Here is a 12,651-nt window from a genome sequence, read left to right as displayed (position 1 = left end):
CTTCCAGCTTCAAATAACTTAGTGGGAACTACATTTCCCAGGGTCTCCCAGGGAACTACATTTCCCAGGGTTTTCACAGCCTAAAAAAGGACTTATGCGTGAGTATATATGGCGTGTGTGTGTGTGTGTGTGTGTGTGTGTGTGTGTGTGTGTGTGTGTGTGTGTGTGTGTATAAAACCTAACAATAACATCAATAATACAAACAATGGAACAATTCACAAAAAGATTATGGCTGAGGCATAATGGTCGAGAAATGAATGTGGTCAGAATACAATATAACCTGAAAATTAATTACAGCATCAGGAGGATGTTATAGAATCAAGGTAAAATTCCTGTCTACCCTCTCTCCAGGTATTCAAGATAGCAGAGGATAAATGGTGCTTCCTTTTCCAAGGTCTTTGTCATGGATACTTTTCTTCCCTCCACCTCCTCCCCACAAGTCCATCACAAACATGACATGGTTCCCAAAGTTAACCTACAGTTCCTCCCAGTGAGGTCCTGAAGGGTTTCATAGGATTGCAAGGCAGCCGCACACTAGACAAGCGGTTTTCATGGGAGCAAGGTGCACATAGAGAAGTTACTCCTATCTCCAAGACAGTCCTATGTATTGTAACTGGGCTTTTTTTTTGTCCTAATAGTACACTTCCTTTTGTTTGCTACAGAATGTTTTCTACCTTTAATGTTATTCTTTCCCACTTCTCAGATGGCAAAAATTGAGATATATATGCTACAGTAAGATAGGTAACAGTATTGGTTATATGTGCACTTTTTCTTATAGAGAACCAAGACATTTATACATTTACACTTCATATATATGCCAAATAGGCTAATTTTATATGCTAATGAAGTTATAAACATTTTATATTGTTAAGTACAAAGGTGTTGTAACTGATAAGTCAAATCCAATTATACCAAATAAGTCAGGCAAACGCTTTTGTTTTGTCATATAAAAATTACAAATAAGCACAATCGGTGACCAGTGTTTATCTGTCCATTGTCATCGTGACTCCTATATTGTTAGTAAAAGAAAAGTTTGATAGGAAAGTAAGCATTGTACATATGTCTCTGGAGCTCCTTCCAGGGATCCCGTCTAAGCTGTGTCTTCCCCGGGCAACTTTAAGCTCGGCCAACAGGTGAATCCCAGAACCTTGGTCTGAGTTTTATTTTCTCCAGAAAGCTTTTCTTGTTGTTTTTGACGGAATTCAAGTTCTCTCCCCCCCCCCCCGAAACTAGTTGACAAAAAGCAGGTTTAAAGAGCAGACTTCAAGCTGCCTCCGTCCTCGACCACGGACAAAACCAGCATTGTACATATGTCAACCCCCCTCCCTTAATCAGTTCATTTTTGCACAGTGTTTTTTCTCTCCCTTGTGGTTTCAAAATTTCTGGAAATTTTAAATCTATAGCCCCACCCCCCTTTCAGCTTGCAAAGGAGGCAGGGAAGTTTCACTTGTGCATCTGGAATTCCATCCATCTATGGAAATTTTAAGTGTGATCCAAGCCACTGTTTATATTTATATTCTTATAGAATGTAAACTTTCATCTAGAGAAATTTACATTATAGAATGTAAACTTTCATCTAGAGAAGGAAACATGCAAATGGAAGTAGGCAAGGATTTCATCTGTGGTTTCCCTACAAGAAGACATTGTTATCTACTTTCATGTAATACCAAATTTACACAGTCTCGAGTGGTACATAAATACAGTTTTAATGCTCTTTCTGAGAACTAGGCCTGGGAGAATATAGCCTTATGAGATTGGGATAGTGTAATTTATTAATTACATGCAACAGCTGCTTTTCACACTTACATTTATGTCTTGAGAAATATGACTTCCATTATCTGAAAAGGAAAATGATGGGTGGTGGGAAAATGGGGCCTGTTTCTCATTTCCATTTTTTGTAAGCATTACACAGTGAAGCCTTGAAGAATGATTTTGTAGTATTGTATCTGGACATAATAATCTCTCTGCTACATTTATGTGGCACTGGTTTTTGTGCCAGTCTGTTGTGGCTTTTCATTAGCAACTTTTAGGTACTTATCCAGATCCTCAGGCTGATAAATTTTGCTTTCAAAATTTTGTTGAGTTTAATTTTGCAATACATCTTTCACACCTCTGTTTCACCTGGGAAGTTTGTGTGTTCTTTGTGAGCAATTTTCCCCCTTTTTTAACCATAGAATCATAGAGTTGGAAGAAGCCACGAGTGCCATCATGTCCAACCCCCTGCCATTAAGGAATACACAACCAAAACACCCTTTACAGATGGCCATCCAGACTCTTTAAAAACCTCCAAAGGTAGACACTCCACCACACTCCAAGGCAGTATATTCCATTGTCGAACAGTGGAACCAAGTGATTAAAAAATAAAAGATTATGCAAGATTGAGGAGTTTCTTACACCAATAAAACACATACATTCTTTTACCTGGTGTACAAATTTAGATAAAAATTTTGCTGTAGAGTAAAGAATAATCATGGTGGTGTAGTGGTTAAGAGTGGCAGATTCTAATCCAGAGATTCTAATCCAATTGGCCATGCTGGCAGGGGCTGATGGGATTTGTAGTCCATGAACATCTGGAGAGCTGCATCGGGGGATGTTTGTATTTTCGTTGTGCGTGCACAATGACATTAAAGTTTATCTTATACCTCCTCAGACTGCATCACTGACTATTTCTAATTCACCCATGTACTATTCACGTCAAAGAAGTGTTTGTCAAAAGATTTAAATTATTTGTAGTAAACCATTTTCATGTATGTCACGTTTCTTTGCTTTTGTCAGTATATAGGTAAATGGGAATATAGCTTTGAGGTAAGTGACTTAAGCTTGATATTCCCTGTGATTGCTTCTAGTGTAGGATCTTACTTTGTTGCTGTGCTGTTGAACCTTAACCCTTACTTATTAGCTTTCAGTAGATTATATTATATGGACTTTAGATGTCTAGTGGAACATAGTTCAGGACCAGTAGTTGAAAATATTTTGTTATAATCCACTTAGATTCCTTTTAAAAAAAAACCCTATTAACTTCAAGATTCAAAAGATGTGTCAGCAAATTGCCAAAATATCCTTTCTTGGTATAGGTGTCATACAGTGATTTAGGACTGTCCAAAGCCAATGGTTCTTAACTACCTCTCACCAAGTATGGATCTTTATCATTGAATGCCATACAGGTCACATTTTTTATTTTAAAAAAGGGACATAAAACCCCACCACTACACTGATGCTCCAATAAATTTACAACTTATCAATACATTTGATACATTTATGATGCACCAATACCAGGTATTTAAAATGAACCTTTCCTGCTGATGCCCTTAAGCCAACTGTTTATTGTTACTGTGGATTCCTTTTTGTTTAATGCCAGACTGCTTTTTAATTGAAATCTATACTAACAAATTTGGCCATCAGAACAGAGCGAATAACATAAAGCAACTCTAAGCATATTGCAAAATGAGGAAAGGGGCTGCCTCAAATCTCAAATGTTCTAAAGTTATAAATGTCCTCTGAAATGTGTAGATTGCCCCTTAAGAAATCTTGTGCCCCACAATTGATAACTAGTGTCTCAATCACTTCAGTGTTGTGATCTTCTGGTGTCTTTAGTGAACCTAGTTATCCAAAATGTCATTTATGTTTTGTCACATACCTCAAAATTTTTGTTAACTACGCAATAATAAAATATCAGCATCATATACTTCAGAGACAACTGGTTGGCTAACTAACTGTCTGCCTTTAATTTCATTCAAAATTATAATGCCAAATTGCTTTTTAAAGCACTCAGTGAACAAGTGATGTGAGCAAAGTTGAATAAATGCTGGAGGATGCAAGGAGGTGGGTGGGAGAACTGGATGTGAAGACATCTGGCAAACAGGAGGACTATCCAAATTATAACCTAAGGTGCTTGCAGTTCTGACATTTTATTGTATATTTCCAAACTTATTAAAAATTATCAGTATATATGTCATTGTTAATTTGAGCAACCAGCTGCTGTTTCTTTTCTGGATGAACTAATCAAGTAACCCTTGACTGACTATCATGCATTTAACTAGTTTTTCATGTAAAAGACTGCATCTTTCAAATTCCTGTGCAAGATCAGTTCTAAAGTTATAGCAGCCAAGCAGTGGAATTGTTTGAATATGATAACTCATTCGGCATTCCACCCAAAAGATAGACCCTCTGTAAACTGAAGGATTAATACTTAGGTGGAGTTTATTATTTTCCTGTGCATTGGCAGAATTAAGTAAAAGGCAAACTGTACAGGTGGGACTCAGTATGGCTTTGAAATAAGCTTTGTTTTACTGAATTAGTACAATTCGCTGAATTCAAACCACGTATGTTCTCACTGTATCCCAAGTTGTTTGTAAAATCCATTTCACCTTATTTATAATTATCTCTTGGAGCTGTTGAATATGTTTTAATCAATGTTTAAATATGGAAGGCTGTTATGATTCCCATTAGTTGATTCGCAAGACATTTCCTTTCCACTGGTAAAAAAGAAATAGATATGAGCATGTATCTCAGATTCATAATGAAACTAATGCAAAAATTGATGTTCCAGCTGCTTTCTCAAACTGACATTATAAGGACACTCATTCTTGAAATTTTCTTGGCACTCCATGCAAGAAATACTCAAACACACACAAAATTGTATGCTGCAGTGCCTTATTAGAAAAACATTTATGTATATGTATTTTATGCTTTTAAATACTTGCGCTCAAGCATAGCTGTAACCTTTTCACTGTATTTATTTTTTCCTTCAATTTCTTCTATTCAGCTTTCCTTTTAAAAAAAACCACACACCATACCTTGGGCAATCTTTAATATTTATAATGTACTAAGTAGTACTATATGCTGATTATACATATGTTGTTTCGTATTCCTCTGACCTTTGTTTCAATTTCTATAAACTCACAGCACCTCTTTATCATCGATGTTCCTCTGTAGATTTTGAGATACTCGTATTTCTGTAGATCATGTTATAAATATACAGTAATAACCAGTACCTCATGCAAATTTAGTTTGTTGAAATCAGTACCCTGTGCCAAGATTGTATTTTATTCTTGGTACTATTTGAGATTGATAAGTAGACTTGCAGCTAGTGTGATTAATACGATTCAGTCCTAGCTTATTGTATAATTCTGCAGCATATTAGGGTGAGTTTTACTCATTGTAACACTTGGTAGATCAGATTTGATCATGTATTCATTAACACAATTCATCTTTTTAGTGTTTAGTATACTGTGTCAGCCAAAGATTACCATATATACTCGTGTATAAGTTGACCCGCATATAAGTCGAGGCACCTAATTTTACCACAAGAAACTGGGAAAACTTATTGACTCGCGTGTAAGTTGAGGGTGGGAAATGCAGCAGCTACTGGTAAATTTCAAAAATAAAAATAGATACCAATATAATTACATTGATTGAGGCATCAGTAGGTTAAATGTTTTTAAATATTTATTTCAAAGAAAAACAGTAAACTAGCTCTGTAAGTGGAAAAGAGGGTCAACAAAACAATATGGTCTCTACAATAACTTTAAAAGTACAAAAACCTTATCTCAACCAGCAGCCAAGCTAAAACAAAAGAGTTAAAATCCTTCAAAACTGGATTTTTTTTATCAGGGGAGGAATGTTAATGCTAGCAGTACCAACATTTCAGAGTATCTTTAGAAGACCCTCCTGATGATACCAGCCAGGTTTGGTGAAGTTTGGTTCAAAGTTATGGACCCTCAAAATGTAGCCCCATCTACTATTAGCTCCCATTGGAAACAATGGGGGATGGGGGCACCCACTTTGGGGATCCATAACTTTGGACCCCCTGAACCAAACTTTACCAAACTTGGGTGGTATCATCAGAAGAGTCTCTTGAAAAATCCCAGAAATATTGGTGCCACTAGCCTAAAAACTGCACCCCCTGGCGGCTGACAAAGTAAAAACTCTAAAATATTTTTTTAAATACACCTGACTCGTGTATAAGTCGAGGGGGGCTTTTTTAGCACAAAAAATGTGCTGAAAAATTCAACTTATATGTGAGTATATATGGTACTTGTAGTGAAAAAAATTCTTACAGCTATGCTTGAAAGCACCAGTTATTCTGCCAAAGGTCCTGTGGAGATTTTTTTTTTCTGTTTCTTTGTTTGTGATTTCTGTTTGTACCATTCTTCTGTCGAATAGACACATACATTTCTTCATATCATTACCCAATCATGTCTGACAATAAGCAGAATAGAAGATGGCACTCGTGGCCCCACAGTGGAGACGTGTAATGGCGGTCGTTCTCAAAAATGGCTGCTGAGAAACTACACACGGCTGGAGGTTTTTAGGAATATTTTTGAAAGCCCCACTGACTATTTCCTTTAGCAAATATCTGGAGGTTGGTATCAAAGAATCAATTCATTTTATTTGCATTATTTTTCTCTTTCTTCTGTTTTCTACTCTCCTAACTAGTTTAGTTTTATAGATAGTACTTATAAAAAAATGTGTTCCATTTAAATGTGTGACTTTTAAGTAGGTCTTTTGGAAGCCTAGTGGCAGCTATATTAGTGAACCAGTGTTATCCCACTTGAAGTTTTGTATTGTCTAAAATGACAATAATCTGGTTTTTCCTGTATGTTGATAACACAATTACTTGTTTTGCCTTACAAAAGCTCAGCAGCATTGGACTGCAAACCCATGGGTAAATTAACTAACATGATGGACCTTTTTAGGATCCTGTCACATTCTTTGTTCATTCTCAGAAGTAGTTTAAGGTGTATTTTCCTTGCACCAGCCTCATTGCCAAGACCTTCACCCAGGAGCCAGAGGATAGAACTCTCCTAACCTCTTTGCTGTCTCAATTCTCGTTCACCATTTAATTGGCCCAGCAACAGGCAGCCAGAAAAGAAAAGAAGGTATCTCATGAGAGTAAAGAACAGGCAAAACACAGTTTGCTACATTTATTATTATGGTAGATCTCACAGCTGCCAGATCTTTAGCTGGTTGATGGCCTTCATTACAATTAGAGCCTCACCCAGAGGCCTAGGAAGTTGTAATGTATCGGCGAAGTATTCGTGTGGATCCTAGCAGGGCTGCCTTCTGAATTTGACAGATGTTCATTTTGTCCATTGTTGTTGTTGTAGATGTCACAGCTGCCAGATCTTTAGCTGGTTGTTGGCCTTCATTACAATTTGAGCCTCACCCAGAAGCCTAGGAAGTTGTAATGTATCGGCGTAGTATTCGTGCGGATTATTATTATATTGATAGAAAAACAGTTATACACTGTGGTACAGAGCCGAGTAGGGTGGCTTTTTGCAGCTGACATATGGTGATTTTGTCAGCGCCTATTGTTTTTAAGTGCCGTCCAAGGTCTTTAGGCACTGCACCCAATGTGCCGATCACCACTGGGACCACCTTTACTGGTTTGTGCCAGAGTTTTTGTAGTTCAATCCTTAAATCCTCGTATCATGTAAGTTTTTCCAGTTGCTTCTCATCAATTCTGCTGTCACCAGGTATTGCAACATTGACTATCCACACTTTCCTTTTTTCCACAATCGTGAGGTCAGGAGTATTGTGTTCCAATTATTATTATTATGGTAGATTTCACAGCTGCCAGATCTTTAGCTGGTTGTTGTCCTTCATTACAATTCGAGCCTCACCCAGAGGCCTAGGAAGTTGTAATGTATCGGCATTGTGTTCATGCAAATCCCAGCAGGGATGCCTTGTTGTTGTTGTTGTTGTTGTTGTTGTTGTTGTTGTTGTTGTTGTTGTTGTTGTTGTTGTTGTTGTTGTTGTTGTTGTTGTTGAAGAGGCCGAGAGAAGGGAGAAAGGAAGGATTATCTCTTCTAGCTCTCAGGCAAAGGTAGCAATCAAACAGGTGACAGGCAAGTATATAAGCAGCTGATCAGTAGTAGGTGGATTGGGAAGATGCTGCCAGGGCTTCCCCTGATCACCTACTCTGCGCAATAGAGCATAAATTGGCAGGTACACAATAGGATCTATGAAGAGTGTGATTCCCCATCTTATTTCAGCCACACTATTCAATACTGCTTACATTTTCTGTAATTGCATCCACCCTTTTGGACAGTAGTCTAGAGGCGGTGCAAATAGCATTGATTCTGGGTAGAGCCCGCAGTCTGGTTTAAGGCCACACTATTTCAGCAAATTCTTTTTCATAAGCCTTGGCAGATCAGTTGATCTTGTTGATTTTGTAAACAACTGCCATCTCTTAAGCATATTTCAGACTTGATCTCCACTTCAACGTTTGTTATTGGATAAAGTTTCCTTGTGTTTATTCATCTGATGTTATTCATTATCAGTTGTTGTTGTAGCACTGTAATTTTTATTGTTGAACAAAGATGAATGGGATATAAGTTTTAAAAACTGAATGCATGACTGTATTTTTGCCATGGCTGGGAAAAGAGAGCACTTGGGGCCACTTGGCATACTACCTGTATTGCTTAATAAACCCTGTTCAAAGGAGAGCCATAATGCTCGCCAGGTTTAATGTTATGCCTTCTGCCTTGCTACATGGCAGATTTAATAAGCAAGAAAAGGCTAAAAGATTGTGCCCATGTAATGATGGCTCAGTTGAATCTCTGGCCCACCAATTACTTCACTGTCTCAGATTCAAGGAAATCAGATCCAAGTATGTGAATCTCACTCCTTTACATTTACCCAATCTCCCCGATTTAATTAGATTACACTACTTGTTGAACAACCCTGATCCTTCTCTCTGTATGATAGTGGCAGACTTTCTCCTGGAAATTACTAAATGCCAGTAGATTTCCTTCGTCCTAACATGTATATCCTGTATTGTATGCTTTTTAATCTGTTTTTATTATTGTTGTACTGCTCTATGCCAATAAAGGCTTGAAAAAAAAAGTATGGAAAACAAATCCAGACAGGAGCAAACCTCAACGTATAGTGGCCGATTATAGATGCAGGAGCTTACCTCCTCTCTGCCCCACCCCAGCATCAGGCGCACACCTGAATTTCTCTTGCTTTCTGCAAGGAAAGCGGAGAGCAAGAGCAGCAGGCGCACAGTAACCTCCTTGTACATTGGTACAAGGGAGTTTGCCGTGCATCAGTTCTGCTCCTTGTGCCCGGTAACTTACTTGTACTTTGGTACAAGGAAGTTTGCCACTCCAGGGTTCAATTGCCAGCATGCTGTAATCAGCCTCTGCATAATTGGCCTGTGTGATGAAAAGAAGTGGCTACACCAGCAAAACAAAGGCAAAACAAAGGCAAAGAAACAAATGGTACAGAAGAACCAAATCCTTTAATAAGTTTAATAACCCCAATGCATTTTGCGTGCAGCTTTGTCAAGGGGAATCTTTCTGATTCTTTTTAGTAACGTCTCTATGCATGCATTAAGGCAAAAGTGAGCTGTTCCAGTTGATACCTCTACAGAAGAGTCTGCCAAGAAATGTTCTTATTTAACCCTTTAGGGTGCAAAGTTTTTAACCTCAGAAGCCACTTAGCTTCTTTCCTCAACAGAAGTTCAATTTTGCCTTTATGCATGCATGGGAATGTTTCATAAAAGATTCTGAAAGATTCCTCTGACAAAGCTGCATGTGAAACTTGTTTGGGGTAATCACAATTACTAAAGAATTTGCTTCCCTCTATACCATATTGTGAGCAACATAGTGGGTTCGGCCCAGTACGGTGATATTTGCTAGCAGCTGTGTGTGGAGAGTTTTTGTGAGATCACTTTCTCCCACTGTGTCCTCTCTTTCATATTGATTGCTTACTGTCGTATTATTACAAAAACGTCCAACGTTTGGTCAAAATATGGTCATTCTGGAAAGAGTAGTTGTTCATACTTTGGCTCTACCTCTTTTGCACAGGGGTGCAGGTACAATTTGGGTCTGTTCCCAAGGCTCCATGGAATAAATCCAGTAAACTCTGTATTTGGGATGAAGGCTGGCACAAGAATTCAGTTTATGAATGAAGTGCATAAAGATCTGAATGAAAAATGAGTTAGCAGCTTTATTTAATAAACTTTCATCAGCTCTTGTGCCTTTATTTTCCTTACCTTTTTTTTAACACAGCATTTGGTGCTTTAAAAAATTATGTATATCAGTATTGTCCGTTGTGTAAATACTGGGCATTTCTGCATTAGTACTGTGGCTTGGATCTCTGCTAATGGAAGGCATTTCCATCAGCAGAATAGGGCATACTTCAGGGGCGGAGCGAGGGGGAACTGCACTTGGGGCATGCCTGCGTCCTGCGCACCTGCCACACCATGCCCCGGAACGCCCCCGCCATGCCCCTACACCAGCGCACGCCCAGTGCATCGTGCCCACCCCGCCTTCTTGGCACTACACCTCTGGCATGCTTATCTCCCCCTGTCACTGCAATGTGAAATACTTCCCAAAATGCTGCTTCTGGCAGGCAGAGGTTTCACAGGAATAGTATAAGTGTGAATGGTATGTTTGTCGTAGGAGAGGCAAATCAGTGAAAATATATTAATTTATTGCATTTATACCCCACCTTTTCCCCCAGTGGAGGCCTACGTTGTTCTCCTCTTCACTGTTGTATCGTCACAACAACCCTATGAGGTAGATTAGACTGGAGTGTATGACTGGCCCAAAGCAAGCTTCCATGGCAAAGCAGGAATTCAAACTTGGGTCTCCCAGATCCTAGTCTAGTGCTTTAACCTACTATACTACATTGGTTTGCCTCTCTTCCATTAGCAGATGTTTATCATAAGCTCCTAGCCTGTGATTGTCCAGAAAAGTTTTGCATATCTTTGCAAAAATATCAAGTTGTCCTCAAAGTTTATTTGTTTTAAATAATAAATAGCTATCCAGCTTGGTAATTGTTATTTTTTTTAAAAAAAAATGCTTTCTCAAATTACTGAAGCAGCAGAATCATTATGGTTTTTTTTTACTGTGTCATAATGAATGGTATTGTAAACTCTTCTAAACAAGCTTACATATGTTTGTGTAAAGAAAACAGAAGCATTTTCCTTATTATGAGTGTTTATGCAGCTTGAGTTTGCTGCAGTATAATAACTGTGCTGCTGAAAAATTAACAAGATATTTTGGCCTGAGTGGTTTTGTTGGTAATGTTTTTCCAGTGTAATTGATTGTTGATCAAACAAAGCAGACTTTTTGTAATAGAATCCATAACAACAGAACAGGAGAAATAAGTGCTTTTTAGAAGACAATTGAGAAACCTGACAATATTTGCTAGACATGAAATGGTCTAACAAATACAAAGGCGCAGCTGATCAGAGACAACATGGCATCTGAAGGCTTGTTTGGATTTCTGGTTATGATTCATAGTATTATCAACAATCAAGCCTAAACCCTCAAGTTACCCTGAATATAGTGATTTGGTGAATAATCCACAGTTTAACATCCTTAGAACTAAGGGGAAACGTCCTATTCTCACACTGCTGCAAAATATGAAATGGTTATATAATTTGTTGTAAAAGGATGTAGGCTTGTATTTGGGAACTGCATGGTGGTTTAAACTGAGAGGCAAAACCTCAGGGGAGATGTTCCTTCCCAGTAGAAATTGTACAGCCATAAAGTTGTAAAATGGGACTCATGTCAATCCAACATGAAGTGTTGTCTTTTTGCAGCAGGTTGGAGATTTGTGCAATCTCATCATTGAAACTATCGCTGGGAAATGGTTTTATTACATTTTTAAATGTTGAATTGACAAATGTCGCAGTGGAAGTTTCCCCCCTTCTTAATGCAAACTGTAACCGTGCTAGATAAGTAAGAGCTAGTGCCTCTTCTAGATAAAGAGCCTTAAGCTAAACTTTTACTGCTGTTTTGCTGTAAACAAATGATCATTATTGATTACAGGGCAGATTATGTGCACAAGGTTTCTAATTCATATGGATCCTCATGCTTCATAGGCATTTCACAAGAGAGTTACTGCCGTGCAGTTAAGTACATGCCAGCGGACACAAACCAAAATATTTCCATTGTTGCTTTTCCTCAAGTAAAGAACCTGATTTAGTATGCATGGATAAAGTTAGGAGATATTTGAGCAGGAGGTACCATTTTTTTCCACACAATTATATGAATGAATCCCATAATATTTGCCCAACATCCTGCCACAGTTACATTAAGTGGAGCTGGAATTTTCTGAGCACTGCATCAGGAATCTAAACTCCCTGATTCCATGTCATTTGAAATATTGGAAAAATCTTGATTTAATTTGCAGTAGTCTTTTTCAGTATCCCAGTGAGCTGTAATTCCAGAGTTCTGTGATGATAAGCAGGGGCCAGAAAATAATTCAAATTATAGAAAGCAACAGCCCTGGACTTCCTCGGGCCTGATTTTGCAGCTGGGGGGCCTGGAGCTGGAGGGAAGGGGGGTTCTTACTCGGCTCTCTGGTGGCTGCTCAGTGATGGTGGCAATCATGCCCTTCTCTACCATGACACGTTATCAGATCTTCAGTACTGTGCAGTAGATGCATCCTGACAGTCTAAAAGAGTTGTGATTTATAAACGCAGGCTGTCCATTTCCAAGGTGAAAGGTAGCAGAGCAGATTAAAATACACCATGCTGTTGAAGTTTTTCAGCATTTTTATTAAGCACCGCTTTCTGAAATAGAGCTGACATCCTTGGATACATTGGTTGCCATAGTAAGCATTTTCTTCTGCATTGATTACTACCGAAGAAAGCCCACATGCAGTGCAGACACTGACAGACTGCAAGGG

At 38.4% G+C, this 12,651-nt stretch overlaps 1 protein-coding gene across 3 annotated transcripts in view; it reads left to right on the top strand.

Moving 5' to 3' along the window:
- The window catches only part of GALNT13 (polypeptide N-acetylgalactosaminyltransferase 13), a 251,555-nt gene that overhangs the window by 234,176 nt on the left and 4,728 nt on the right, over nt 1–12,651 (top strand). Inside the window, exons 12-13 of one of the 3 annotated variants that reach the window (XM_048485261.1) lie at nt 2,776–2,805; nt 6,166–6,364. The exons of 1 other annotated variant lie outside the window; for it this stretch is intronic. In XM_048485261.1, the coding sequence (XP_048341218.1) occupies nt 2,776–2,805; nt 6,166–6,351 (216 nt within the window). In that variant the 3' untranslated portion in view covers nt 6,352–6,364. The remainder of the gene's footprint in view (nt 1–2,775; nt 2,806–6,165; nt 6,365–12,651) is intronic. One more of the 3 variants, XM_048485262.1, reaches the window with a different exon arrangement.

This window comes from Sphaerodactylus townsendi, linkage group LG02 (assembly GCF_021028975.2).
Source record: "Sphaerodactylus townsendi isolate TG3544 linkage group LG02, MPM_Stown_v2.3, whole genome shotgun sequence".
Classification (NCBI taxonomy): domain Eukaryota; kingdom Metazoa; phylum Chordata; class Lepidosauria; order Squamata; family Sphaerodactylidae; genus Sphaerodactylus; species Sphaerodactylus townsendi.
This window is presented reverse-complemented; position numbering and strand designations above follow the sequence as displayed.